Source organism: Oncorhynchus clarkii, chromosome 12, assembly GCF_045791955.1.
Source record: "Oncorhynchus clarkii lewisi isolate Uvic-CL-2024 chromosome 12, UVic_Ocla_1.0, whole genome shotgun sequence".
NCBI lineage: Eukaryota > Metazoa > Chordata > Actinopteri > Salmoniformes > Salmonidae > Oncorhynchus > Oncorhynchus clarkii.
In genome coordinates, this window is record NC_092158.1 from 4,730,474 (window position 1) to 4,746,650 (window position 16,177).

The 16,177-nt window shown below is 43.6% G+C and overlaps 1 protein-coding gene across 1 annotated transcript in view; it reads left to right on the top strand.

Annotated features, from left to right (window-relative positions):
• Positions 1–16,177, top strand: part of LOC139422662 (protein Hook homolog 3-like) — a 65,089-nt gene that overhangs the window by 38,390 nt on the left and 10,522 nt on the right. Inside the window, exons 10-17 of the mRNA XM_071173835.1 lie at positions 41–242; positions 875–985; positions 4,063–4,147; positions 4,975–5,044; positions 7,699–7,839; positions 10,151–10,238; positions 15,930–15,964; positions 16,058–16,140. Coding sequence (XP_071029936.1) covers positions 41–242; positions 875–985; positions 4,063–4,147; positions 4,975–5,044; positions 7,699–7,839; positions 10,151–10,238; positions 15,930–15,964; positions 16,058–16,140 — 815 coding nt within the window. The remainder of the gene's footprint in view (positions 1–40; positions 243–874; positions 986–4,062; positions 4,148–4,974; positions 5,045–7,698; positions 7,840–10,150; positions 10,239–15,929; positions 15,965–16,057; positions 16,141–16,177) is intronic.

Sequence of the window (16,177 nt, forward strand, 5' to 3'; positions counted from 1 at the left end):
GTATAGACACTAACCCGTAGCTTGTGTTTGTGTCACACAGACACTCGTCAGACAAGGTGTCCAAGCTGGAGGTCATGGTGGAGTCGTATAAGAAGAAGCTGGAGGACCTGGGAGATCTGAGGAGACAGGTCAAGCTGTTGGAGGAGAAGAACACTCTGTACATGCAGAACACTGTCAGTCTGGAGGAAGAAGTACGCAAGGCCAACACCACGAGAGGACAGCTGGAGTCCTACAAGAGACAGGTATGGATAGAGACCGAACACCACTACACACCACTACAAACACACAGAGAGACAGGTATGGATAGAGACCGAACACCACTACACACAACTACAAACACACAGAGAGACAGGTATGGATAGAGACTAAACATCACTACACACAACTACAAACACACAGAGAGACAGGTATGGATAGAGACCGAACACTACTACAAACACACAGAGAGACAGGTATGGATAGAGACCGAACACCACTACAAACACACAGAGAGACAGGTATGGATAGAGACCGAACACCACTACACACCACTACAAACACACAGATAGAGACAGGTATGGATAGAGACTGAACACCACTACAAACACACAGAGAGACAGGTATGGATAGAGACTGAACATCACTACACACAACTACAAACACACAGAGAGACAGGTATGGATAGAGACTGAACACCACTACACACACATAGAGAGACAGGTATGGATAGAGACCGAACACCACTACACACCACTACAAACACACAGATAGAGACAGGTATGGATAGAGACCGAACACCACTGCACACACATAGAGAGACCGGTATGGATAGAGACCGAACACCACTACACACACACACAGAGACAGGTTAACATACTGTCCTTGTTGTCCCCAGGTGGTAGAGCTGCAGAACAAGCTGTCTGAGGAGTCTAAAAAGACAGACAAGATGGAGTTTGAATACAAGAGACTCAAGGAGAAGGTGGACTCTCTCCAGAAAGAAAAGGATGTAGGTGTTACAATGGTTCATTTCACTTTACAGTACTGTACAGAACTACAGGTCAACTTTCACTTTACAGTACTGTACAGAACTACAGGTTGGCTTTCACTTTACAGTACTGTACAGAACTACAGGTTGGCTTTCACTTTACAGTACTGTACTACTATAGTTTACAGGACAACATTGACTTTACATTAAGGGTACTTCAGTACTACTGTAGTGTACAGAACTACAGGTCAACATTGACTTTACAGTACTGTACAGAACTACAGGTTGACTTTCACTTTACAGTACTGTACAGAACTACAGGTAGACTTTCACTTTACAGTACTGTACAGAATTACAGGTTGACTTTCACTTTACAGGACTGTACAGAATTACAGGTTGACTTTCACTTTACAGTACTGTACAGAACTACAGGTTGACTTTCACTTTACAGGACTGTACAGAATTACAGGTTGACTTTCACTTTACAGTACTGTACAGAATTGCAGGTTGACTTTCACTTTACAGTACTGTACTACTATAGTTTACAGGTCAACATTGACTTTACATTAAGGGTACTTCAGTACTACTGTAGTGTACAGAACTACAGGACAACATTGACTTTAGAGTACTGTACAGAACTACAGGACAACATTGACTTTACAGTACTGTACAGGTCAACATTGACTTTACAGTACTGTACAGAACTACAGGACAACATTGACTTTACAGTACTGAATAGAACTACAGGACAACATTGACTTTACAGTACTGTACAGAACTACAGGACAACATTGACTTTACAGTACTGTACAGGTCAACATTGACTTTACAGTACTGTACAGAACTACAGGACAACATTGACTTTACAGTACTGTACAGAACTACAGGACAACATTGACTTTACAGTACTGTACAGAACTACAGGACAACATTGACTTTACAGTACTGTACAGAACTACAGGACAACATTGACTTTACAGTACTGTACAGGTCAACATTGACTTTACAGTACTGTACAGAACTACAGGACAACATTGACTTTACAGTACTGAATATAACTACAGGACAACATTGACTTTACAGTACTGCACAGGTCAACATTGACTTTACAGTACTGTACAGAACTACAGGACAACATTGACTTTACATTAAGGGTACTTCAGTACTACTATAGTGTACAGAACTACAGGTCAACATTGACTTTACATTAAGGGTACTTCAGTACTACTATAGTGTACAGAACTACAGGTCAACATTGACTTTACAGTACTGTACAGAACTACAGGACAACATTGACTTTACAGTACTGTACAGAACTACAGGACAACATTGACTTTACAGTACTGTACAGAACTACAGGACAACATTGACTTTAGAGTACTGTACAGAACTACAGGACAACATTGACTTTACAGTACTGTACAGGTCAACATTGACTTTACAGTACTGTACAGAACTATAGGTCAACATTGACTTTACAGTACTGAATAGAACTACAGGACAACATTGACTTTACAGTACTGTACAGAACTACAGGACAACATTGACTTTACAGTACTGTACAGAACTACAGGACAACATTGACTTTACAGTACTGTACAGAACTATAGGACAACATTGACTTTACAGTACTGTACAGAACTACAGGACAACATTGACTTTACAGTACTGTACAGAACTATAGGACAACATTGACTTTACAGTACTGTACAGAACTACAGGACAACATTGACTTTACATTAAGGGTACTTCAGTACTACTATAGTGTACAGAACTACAGGTCAACATTGACTTTACATTAAGGGTACTTCAGTACTACTATAGTGTACAGAACTACAGGTCAACATTGACTTTACAGTACTGTACAGAACTACAGGACAACATTGACTTTACAGTACTGTACAGAACTACAGGACAACATTGACTTTACAGTACTGTACAGAACTACAGGACAACATTGACTTTAGAGTACTGTACAGAACTACAGGACAACATTGACTTTACAGTACTGTACAGGTCAACATTGACTTTACAGTACTGTACAGAACTATAGGTCAACATTGACTTTACAGTACTGAATAGAACTACAGGACAACATTGACTTTACAGTACTGTACAGAACTACAGGACAACATTGACTTTACAGTACTGTACAGAACTACAGGACAACATTGACTTTACAGTACTGTACAGAACTATAGGACAACATTGACTTTACAGTACTGTACAGAACTACAGGACAACATTGACTTTACAGTACTGTACAGAACTATAGGACAACATTGACTTTACAGTACTGTACAGAACTACAGGACAACATTGACTTTAAAGTACTGTACTTCAGTACTACTGAAGTTTACAGAACTATAGGACAGTCAACCAGTCATCAGTAATAATGACAGAATGCGGCCGTGGTCTGTAACGGGAAGAGGCCGTGGTCCGTAACGGGTGGTCTGTAACGGGTGGTCTGTAACGGGTGGTCTGTAACGGGAAGAGGCCGTGGTCTGTAACGGGTGGTCTGTAACGGGTGGTCTGTAACGGGAAGAGGCCGTGGTCTGTAACGGGTGGTCTGTAACGGGAAGAGGCCGTGGTCCGTAACGGGTGGTCTGTAACGGGAAGAGGCCGTGGTCTGTAACGGGTGGTCTGTAACGGGTGGTCTGTAACGGGTGGTCTGTAACGGGAAGAGGCCGTGGTCAACATTAGTACCTGCAACTCTGTAACAGCTTCTCCCTTTCTCTCCCTCTCTGTCGCCCTCTCTGTCTCCCTCTCTGTCTCTGTCTCTCTGTCTCTGTCTGTCTGTCTCTCTCTCTCTCTCTCTGTCTCTGTCTCTGTCTCTCTGTCTCTGTCTGTCTGTCTCTCTCTCTCTCTCTCTCTCTGTCTCTCTGTCTCTCTGTCTCTCTCTCTCTCTCTGTCTCTCTCTCTCTCTCTGTCTCTCTCTCTCTCTGTCTCTCTCTCTGTCTGTCTGTCTGTCTGTCTCTGTCTCTCTCTGTCTCTGTCTCTCTCTCTCTGTCTCTCTCTCTCTCTCTGTCTCTCTCTCTCTCTGTCTCTCTCTCTCTCTGTCTCTCTCTCTCTCTCCCTTTATCCCTCTCTCCCTCCAGCGTATGAGGTCAGAGAGAGACTCTTTGAAGGAGACCATTGAGGAGCTGCGTTGTGTTAAGGCTCAGAAGGAACAACTCTCTACAGGTGAAAAACAGACACACTCCCATCGTGTATCCCCTTGTTGATCTGTGTATCTCCTTGTTGATCTGTGTATCTCCTTGTTGATCTGTGTATCCCCTTGTTGATCTGTGTATCTCCTTGTTGATCTGTGTATCTCCTTGTTGATCTGTGTATCCCCTTGTTGATCTGTGTATCCCCTTGTTGATTTGTGTATCCCCTTGTTGATTTGTGTATCCCCTTGTTGATTTGTGTATCCCCTTGTTGATCTGTGTATCCCCTTGTTGATCTGTGTATCCCCTTGTTGATCTGTGTATCCCCTTGTTGATCTGTGTATCCCCTTGTCTGATCTGTGTATCCCTTTGTCTGATCTGTCTATCTCCTTGTTGAACTGTGTATCCCCTTGTTGATATGTGTAACCCCTTGTTGATCTGTGTATCCCCTTGTCTGATCTGTGTATCTCCTTGTTGATCTGTGTATCCCCTTGTTGATCTGTGTATCCCCTTGTTGATCTGTTTATCTGTGTATCCCCTTGTCTGATCTGTGTATCCCCTTGTTGATCTGTGTATCCCCTTGTTGATCTGTGTATCCCCTTGTTGATCTGTGTATCCCCTTGTTGATCTGTGTATCCCCTTGTTGATCTGTGTATCTCCTTGTTGATCTGTGTATCTCCTTGTTGATCTGTGTATCTCCTTGTTGATCTGTGTATCTCCTTGTCTGATCTGTGTATCTCCTTGTCTGATCTGTGTATCCCCTTGTTGATCTGTGTATCCCCTTGCTGATCTGTGTATCTCATTGTTGATCTGTGTATCCCCTTGTTGATCTGTGTATCCCCTTGTTGATCTGATCTCCAGGCATGGTTCCACTCGGCAGTAACGAGGGCTCTGATTCGCTGGCTGAAGAGATCATCACCCCAGAGATCCGGTATGATTTGTTGAACCCCCACCCACTGAATCATGCGTATTACATTCACCCATAATGCAGCTCACACCATGTTTACTTCCATCCAACAGGCTCTGTTTTGCAGGGAGGAATGTTGAAATCGGTTGAGTCATAACTAGCACGTGTGTTGTTTAACTATCTCCGGTCCTCACGCTGACATCTGTTATCATACTTTATCAACATTTCAAAGATTAGTGCTCTGTTTCCGTTAGATCCCCATATGTGTATATAAACCCTTATCAAGGCTCATTGACTTTATGTGATCTCTTCAAAGGCGTTCTTTACACTAAACCAATTAGACCTCTTCTTCTCTGGCCGTTTCTCGTCTCGTCGATTTGACATACTCCGCTCGGCACAGCCAGATACCTTCAAGGCTTTTTCTGTTTTGTTCCGTCTGCTTTGTATAAGGCTGATGAGTGGCCTGGCTGGGTAATGTATTATGGACTGAGAGTTATGCTTGTCAATTATGTAATGTTCAGTATGTCTCCAGAGTTACATCAGTTTTGTTCTAGCTGCTTTCCATGAGCTATGGAATGGCATTCCCTGCTGCTAGTGTTAGTGTAGCATAGCTCAGTCTAGTGGCTGGAAACACAGCTAGCGTTAGTGTAGCGTAGCTCAGTCTAGTGGCTGGAAACACAGCTAGCGTCAGGGTAGCGTAGCTCAGTCTAGTGGCTGGAAACACAGCTAGCGTTAGCGTAGCGTAGCTCAGTCTAGTGGCTGGAAACACAGCACAGCTAGCCGGATGTGATGCAGCCTGGATTCGAACCGGGGACTGCAGCAATGCCCCTTGCACTGCGATGCAGTGCCTTAGACTGTTTTTATATGTCGTTTTGTTTGTATCAATTGCGAAGACATTGGCAAACTTTGTTCTGAAGTTTTCGATGGAATCACGTTGTCTGTGTATCCGTGTTCATCGGAGAAGAAAAGCATGAAACGCAGGCGTTTAGATTAGGAGCGTTTTCACGTGCAACAATAATAATGATGGTTTTGGGGAAACAGCTCAGAGATTTAACGATAATCGTTTTATCTATCCCTTAATTTACCAGGTCAGTTGACTGAGAACACATTCTCATTTACTGCAAAGACCTGGGGAAGAGTTACAGGGATGAATGAGACAATTGAAGAAGCTGGGGATGATTAGGTGACCGTGATGGTATGAGGGGACAGATTGGGAATTTAGCCAGAACACCGGGGTTAACACCCCTACTCTTACCATAAGTGCCATAGAATCTTTAATGAACCCCCCCCCCCCCCCTCCTCCCGTTTAACACCCCCATCTGGGCAATGTCCCCAATCACTGCCCTGGGGAATTGGGATATTTTTGTAGATCAGAGAAAAGAGTGCCTCCTACTGGCCCTCCAACACCACTTCTGGTCTCCCATCCAGGGACCGACCCTACTTCGCTTCAAAGACAGATCAGCAGTGGGATGCAGGGTGGTAATGCTGCTGACTATGAAGGTTTTAACAATGAACTTCGGTTGCTTTTGGGAAACCGGGCCCTGGGCTGTCTGGTCCTAGTGGACAAAGCCTGACCGAGACTAAATCATTGACAGCTAGTCTTACTGGGACACATAACGAACAAAAACATTATAGACAAAATACTTTACAATTTACATACATTTAAACAACATGTAGTGTGTGTGAGTGTGCTTCCATCAGTGGAGTGGGGGCGTGGCTTAGTAGGGGCGTGGCTTAGTAGTTTACATACATTTAAACAACATGTAGGTTGAAGCTGTATAATAGCTAATGTTACTGTGTTAGATAGTAACATGTTATTGTCTGTCTCTGTGTGTTACCGTGTTAGACAGTAATGTTGGTAGTGTGTTAGACAGTAATGCTGGTAGTGTGTTGGACGGTAATGTTGGTAGTGTGTTAGACAGTAATGCTGGTAGTGTGTTGGACAGTAATGTTGGTAGTGTGTTAGACAGTAATGCTGGTAGTGTGTTGGACGGTAATGTTGGTAGTGTGTTGGACAGTAATGCTGGTAGTGTGTTGGACGGTAATGTTGGTAGTGTGTTGGACAGTAATGTTGGTAGTGTGTTGGACGGTAATGTTGGTAGTGTGTTGGACAGTAATGTTGGTAGTGTGTTGGACAGTAATGTTGGTAGTGTGTTAGACAGTAATGTTGGTAGTGTGTTGGACAGTAATGTTGGTAGTGTGTTGGACTGTAATGTTGGTAGTGTGTTGGACAGTAATGTTGGTAGTGTGTTGGACGGTAATGTAGGTAATGTGTTAGACGGTAATGTAGGTAATGTGTTAGACAGTTATGTGGTGGACAGTAATGTGGGTAATGTGGTGGACAGCAATGTGGGTAATGTGGTGGACAGCAATGTAGGTAATGTGTTAGACAGTAATGTGTTAGACAGTCATGTGGGTAATGTGGTGGACAGTAATGTAGAAAATGTGTTAGACAGTAATGTGTTAGACAGTCATGTGGGTAATGTGGTGGACAGTAATGTGGATAATGTGGTGGACAGTAATGTGGATAATGTGGTGGTCCTGTATTCCAGAGAGAAGCTGATCAGACTGCAGCATGAGAACAACATGTTGAAGCTGGCCCAGGAGGGTTCTGATAATGTGTTAGACAGTAATGTGTTAGACAGTAATGTGGATAATGTGGTGGTCCTGTATTCCAGAGAGAAGCTGATCAGACTGCAGCATGAAAACAACATGCTGAAGCTGGCCCAGGAGGGTTCTGATAATGAGAAGATCGCTCTGCTGCAGAGTTTACTGGAGGACGCTAACAGTAGGAAGAACGAACTGGAGACAGAGAACAGGTGCACACTATACACTATACACTATACACTATACACTATACACTATACACTATATACCCTATGCACTACACACTATACACTATACACTACACACTATACACTACACACTATACACTATATACACTATATACACTATGCACTACACACTATACACTACACACTATACACTACACACTATACACTACACACTACACACTATACACTACACACTATACACTATATACACTATATACACTATATACTATACACTATATACCCTACACACTATACACTACACACTACACACTATACACTATACACTACACACTATACACTATACACACTATACACTATACACTATACACTATATACTATATACACTATATACAGTACACACTATACCCTACACACTATACACTATACACTACACACTATACACTACACACTATACACTACACACTATATACACTACACACTATATACACTACACACTATATACACTATACAGTACACACTATACACTACACACTATACACTACACACTATACACTATACACTATATACACTATATACACTACACACTATATACACTATACACTACACACTATACACTATACACACTATACGCTATATACACTATATACACTACACACCATATACACTATACACTACACACTATACACACTATACACTATACGCTATATACACTATATACACTACACACTATATACACTACACACTATACAGTACACACTATATACACTATATACACTATACACTACACACTATACAGTACACACTATACACTACACACTATACACTATACACTACACACTATACACTATATACACTATACAGTACACACTATACAGTACACACTGTACACTACACACTACACACTATACACACTATATACTACACACTATACACACTACACACTATACACTACACACCACACATTATACACACTACACACTATACACTACACACTATATACACTACACACTATATACACTATATACACTATACAGTACACACTATACAGTACACACTATACAGTACACACTATACAGTACACACTACACACTATACACTATATACACTATATACACTATACACTACACACTATACAGTACACACTATATACACTATATACACTATACAGTACACACTATACAGTACACACTATACGCTATATACACTATATACACTACACACTATATACACTATACAGTACACACTATACAGTACACACTATACAGTACACACTACACACTATACACTATATACACTACACACTATACAGTACACACTATATACACTATACAGTACACACTATACAGTACACACTATACGCTATATACACTATATACACTACACACTATATACACTACACACTACACACACTATACAGTACACACTATACACTACACACTACACACTATACACTACACACTACACTATATACACTATATACACTATACACTACACACTATACAGTACACACTATACACTACACACTATACACTATACACTACACACTATACACTATATACACTATACAGTACACACTATACAGTACACACTGTACACTACACACCACACTATACACACTATATACTACACACTATACACACTACACACTATACACTACACACCACACATTATACACACTACACACTATACACTACACACTATATACACTACACACTATATACACTATCCAGTACACACTATACAGTACACACTATACAGTACACACTATACAGTACACACTATACACTACACACTATACACAACACACTATACACTATACACACTACACACTATACACTATACACTATATACACTATACACACCATACACTATACACACTATACACTATACACTACACACTATACACTATACAGTACACACTATACACTATACACTATATACACTATATACACTACACACTATACACTATATACACTACACACTACACACTATACACTAAACACACTATACACTACCCACTATACACTATACACACTATAAACTACACACTATACACACTATACACTACACACTATACACACTACACACTATACACACTACACACTATACACACTACACACTATACACGATACACTATACACACTACACTAAACACACTCTACACTATACACACTATACACTATACACACTATACTATACACACTATACACACTATACACTGCACACTATACACACTGCACACACTACATATGTCTATGTCCTTGTGAATACCAAATCCTATTTTCTCTAAACCTAGTTCTAACCCTAATTGTAACCCCCTGCACACACACACCAGACTGGTGAACCAGAGACTGATCGAGGGTCAGAGTCAGGTGGAGGAGCTGCAGAGGAGTCTTCAGGAACAGGGCTCCAAAGCAGAGGATGTGAGTACCACTAAACTGATCTCAGATCAGCCTCTCAGACCATCTCACCTGCTGCTGTTTAACGAGATGGCACGGTTTATTACATTACAACGATCAGAACAACTGTTAAAGAACTGGAAACTACAGAAACGGTCGTCCTGGGGGTGTTCACATTAAACTACACAACACCCCACAACACCCTGTCATCCTGGGGGTGTTCACATTAAACTACACAACACCCCACAACACCCTGTCATCCTGGGGGTGTTCACATTAAACTACACAACACCCCACAACACCCTGTCGTCCTGGGGGTGTTCACATTAAACTGCACAACCCCCCACAACACCCTGTCGTCCTGGGGGTGTTCACATTAAACTACACAACACCCTGTCATCCTGGGGGTGTTCACATTAAACTACACAACCCCCCACAACACCCTGTCGTCCTGGGGGGTGTTCACATTAAATTACACAACACCCCCACAACACCTTGTCGTCATGGGGGGTGTACGCATTAAACTACACAACCCCCCACAACACCCTGTCGTCCTGGGGGTGTTCACATTAAACTACACAACACCCTGTCATCCTGGGGGTGTTCACATTAAACTACACAACCCCCCACAACACCCTGTCGTCCTGGGGGGTGTTCACATTAAATTACACAACACCCCCACAACACCTTGTCGTCATGGGGGGTGTACGCATTAAACTACACAACCCCCCACAACACCCTGTCGTCCTGGGGGTGTTCACATTAAACTACACAACACCCTGTCATCATGGGGGTGTTCACATTAAACTACAGAACCCCCCACAACACCCTGTCATCCTGGGTGTTCACATTAAACTACAGAACCCCCCACAACACCCTGTCATCCTGGGTGGTGTTCGCATTAAACTACACAACCCCCCACAACACCCTGTCATCCTGGGGGTGTTCACATTAAACTACAGAACCCCCCACAACACCCTGTCATCCTGGGGGTGTTCACATTAAACTACAGAACCCCCCACAACACCCTGTCATCCTGGGGGTGTTCACATTAAACTACAGAACCCCCCACAACACCCTGTCATCCTGGGGGTGTTCACATTAAACTACAGAACCCCCCACAACACCCTGTCGTCCTGGGGGTGTTCACATTAAACTACACAACACCCTGTCATCCTGGGGGTGTTCACATTAAACTACACAACACCCTGTCATCCTGGGGGTGTTCACATTAAATTAAACAACACCCTGTCATCCTGGGGGTGTTCACATTAAACTACACAACACCCTGTCGTCCTGGGGGGTGTTCGCATTAAACTACAGAACCCCCCACAACACCCTGTCGTCCTGGGGGGTGTTCACATTAAACTACACAACACCCTGTCGTCCTGGGGGGTGTTCACATTAAACTACAGAACCCCCCACAACACCCTGTCGTCCTGGGGGGTGTTCACATTAAACTACAGAACCCCCCACAACACCCTGTCGTCCTGGGGGGTGTTCGCATTAAACTACAGAACCCCCCACAACACCCTGTCGTCCTGGGGGGTGTTCGCATTAAACTACACAACACCCTGTCGTCCTGGGGCGTGTTCACATTAAACTACAAACCACCCTGTCGTCCTGGGGGTGTTCACATTAAACTACAGAACACCCTGCCGTCCTGGGGGGTGTTCGCATTAAACTACAGAACCCCCCACAACACCCTGTCGTCCTGGGGGGTGTTCGCATTAACTACAGAACCCCCCACAACACCCTGTCCTCCTGGGGGTGTTTACATTAAACTACACAACACCTTGTCGTCCTGGGGGTGTTCACATTAAACTACACAACACCCTGTCATCCTGGGGGTGTTCACATTAAACTACACAACATCCTGTCATCCTGGGGGTGTTCACATTAAACTACACAACACCCTGTCATCCTGGGGGGTGTTCACATTAAACTACACAACACCCTGTCATCCTGGGGGGTGTTCACATTAAACTACACAACACCCTGTCATCCTGGGGGTGTTCACATTAAACTACACAACACCCTGTCATCCTGGGGGGTGTTCACATTAAACTACACAACACCCTGTCATCCTGGGGGTGTTCACATTAAACTACACAACACCCTGTCGTCCTGGGGGGTGTTCTCATTAAACTACACAACACCCTGTCATCCTGGGGGTGTTCACATTAAACTACACAACACCCTGTCATCCTGGGGGTGTTCGCATTAAACTACAGAACACCCCACAACACCCTGTCGTCCTGGGGGGGTGTTCACATTAAACTACAGAACCCCCCACAACACCCTGTCATCCTGGGGGTGTTCGCATTAAACTACAGAACCCCCCACAACACCCTGTCGTCCTGGGGGGGTGTTCGCATTAAACTACACAACACCCTGTCGTCCTGGGGCGTGTTCACATTAAACTACAAACCACCCTGTCGTCCTGGGGGTGTTCACATTAAACTACAGAACCCCCCACAACACCCTGTCGTCCTGGGGGGTGTTCGCATTAAACTACAGAACCCCCCACAACACCCTGTCGTCCTGGGGGGTGTTCGCATTAAACTACAGAACCCCCCACAACAGCCTGTCGTCCTGGGGGGTGTTCACATTAAACTACACAACACCCTGTCGTCCTGGGGGTGTTCACATTAAACTACACAACATCCTGTCATCCTGGGGGTGTTCACATTAAACTACACAACACCCTGTCATCCGGGGGGTGTTCACATTAAACTACACAACACCCTGTCATCCTGGGGGGTGTTCACATTAAACTACACAACACCCTGTCATCCGGGGGGTGTTCACATTAAACTACACAACACCCTGTCATCCTGGGGGGTGTTCACATTAAACTACACAACACCCTGTCATCCTGGGGGGTGTTCACATTAAACTACACAACACCCTGTCGTCCTGGGGGGTGTTCGCATTAAACTACAGAACCCCCCACAACACCCTGTTGTCCTGGGGGTGTTCACATTAAACTACACAACACCCTATCATCCTGGGGGTGTTCACATTAAACTACACAACACCCTGTCATCCTGGGCGTGTTCACATTAAACTACACAACACCCTGTCATCCTGGGGGTGTTCACATTAAACTACACAACATCCTGTCATCCTGGGGGTGTTCACATTAAACTACACAACACCGTGTCATTCTGGGGGTGTTCACATTAGATCCGGGTGAAGGGAGATGGCTCTTACTGCTACGTCATGTCAGTTCATTCTCTTATCTGGCTCTTTTACCCAGAATAAATTTTTTCGAATGTTTACTAATGTTAGTCTGTTTCGTTGTCCTCATATCAACCCATAAACTGCATGGATGTTTTATGTGTCACTAACATTCTAACACTGTGTGTGTGTGTGTGTGTGTGTGTGTGTGTTCTCTCGGTTGTCGTCTGTGTAACATCACTCATGTTGTAGCGTTGGAAAGGCATTGATTTACCCGGCCAACCTATCCTGGTTGAAGGTTAGAGGTCGTGTGTGTGTGTATAGAGCTCTCCTGATTGGATAATGGAACTGTCATCGATGACATCTGCAGGAAGAGTATTGTGTGCGATGACGTAACCGCCTTCTGTCTTTGTCTCCTCACTGCATGACCAATCTAACTGAAATGCTGCTCTCTCTCTCTCTCTCTCTCTCTCTCTCTCTCTCTCTCTCTCTCTCTCGCTCCCCTCTCTCTCTCTCTCTCTCTCTCTCTCTCTCTCTCTCGCTCCCCTCTCTCTCTCTCTCGCTCCCCTCTCTCTCTCTCTCTCTCTCTCTCTCCCCTCTCTCTCTCTCTCTCTCGCTCCCCTCTCTCTCGCTCCTCTCTCTCTCGCCCCCCTCTCTCTCTCTCTCGCCCCCCTCTCTCTCTCCCCCCCCCCCCTCTCTCTGTGGGTCCCTGGTTTTGTCCTGTATTAAATCATCCTCTCTCTCTAACCCTGCTTCCCCCTCAGGTGATTGTAAGTATGGCTTGGAGATCAATCCCAGTTAGACTCCTTCACTCCAATAGTTTCCTTCCATTATACACTGAGTGTACAAAACATTAAGAACACCTGCTCTTTCCATGACATAGACTGACCAGGTGAATCCAGGTGAAAGATATGATTCCTTATTGACGTCACTTGTTAAATCCACTTCAATCAGTGTAGATGAAGGGGAGGAGTATTGTGTATGTGTGCCATTCGGAGGGTGAATGGGCAAGACAAAGTATTTAAGTGCCTTTGAACGGGGTATGGTAGTAGGTGATTTGTGTCAAGAACTGCTAAGCCGCTGGGTTTTTGCTGTCATCAGTTTCCCGCGTGTATCAGGAACGGTCCACCACCCAAAGGACATCCAGCCAACTTGACACAACTGTGGGAAGCCTTGGAGTCAACATGGACCAGCATCCCTGTGGAATGCTTTCGACACCTCGTAGAGTCCACGTCCCGACCAATTGAGGCTGTTCTGAGGGCAAAAGGGGGGGGGGGGGGGGGGGGCGGGGCGGGCGGGCAACTCAATACTAGGAAGGTGTTCCTAATGTTTTGTCCACTCAGTGTAGTTAGATTAGTGGTTAAGAATTGCATTTTCAATCTATACTGAACAAAAATATAAAAGCAACATGTTAAGTGTTGGTTTCATGAGCTGAAATAAAATATCCCAGAAATTTTCCATAAGCACAAAAAGCCAACCCCTCTCACATTTTGTGAACAAAAAGCATGATCAATACACAGATGCACCTTGTGCTGGGGACAAAAACAGTTTTTAGGGAGTGTGCAATTGGCATGCTGACCGCTGAAATTTCCACCAGAGCTGTTGCCAGAGAATTGAATGTTCATTTCTCTACCATAAGCCGCCTCCAACTTTGTTTTAGAGAATTTGGCACTGCGTCTAGCCAAACTCACAACCACGTGTAACCACGCCAACCCAGGACCTCCACATCCAGCATCGTCACCTGCGCGATCGTCTGAGACCAGCCACCCAGACAGCTGATGAAACTTGATTAATATTTGTCTGTAATAAAAGCTATTTTTATGTGGGGGGAAAAACTAGTTCTGATTGGCTGGGCCCTCCCAGGCCCACCCATGGCTGCGCCACTGCCCAGTCAAGTGAAATCCATAGATTAGTGCCTAATTAATCAAAATTATTATAAAATATATTATTAAAATTGACAGATTCCCTTCTATGAACTGTAACTCAGTAAAATCATTGCATTTTGTGCGCTTATATTTTTGTTCAGTATTCTTGCTGGTGATTTTTAAATCAGGGTGCTACTAGTCTCCTATAGAGGCTTTGTTTCCTAGCTACAGGTCTTATTTCATACCACATGAGATATGACTCTTAGCTCCTAGCTACACCTGTTTCATACCACACGAGATATGACTCTTAGCTCCTAGCTACACCTGTTTCATAAAACACGAGATATGACTCTTAACCTCTAACTCATTCATTTAGAACCTGGAAGTCCAATTTCCAGTTCACCTTTTCATTTAATTTATGGGGGGGAAAAAACAAAAAACAGAAAGTCAATATACCAACATCAAATATGTGTATCGCGACATCATTCCCAGGGTTACAGTATTGTACTATGTCTCGACGACCTGTTAACATGTCGCTCCAGCACCGTATAGGCTGAATGTAATGTAACATCATTGGTGCTTTTACAGCGCCCTCTGGTGGACAGCCAAGGAATTGTCTCGTATTGATGAAATCATAACCAACATTTTATTTTTTATTTTTTTTTAGTCAATCATTCTGAAGAAGAAGAACGATGTACACATGTAAGTAACTATTTGATCAATTAAGGATGTGTTTTTTATTTTTAAGTGATGACCCTGACTTGTTTGTTGCTGATGTTGTGTTCTCTAAAAAAGGGAGAAGTTACGGGAGGTGAACAGCGAATTGCAGAAGAAGAGTGCGTACATTGATGACTTGGAACCCAAATACACATCTAGCTGTAAGTTTAAACATCTATTATCGTTGTAGTTGTGTAA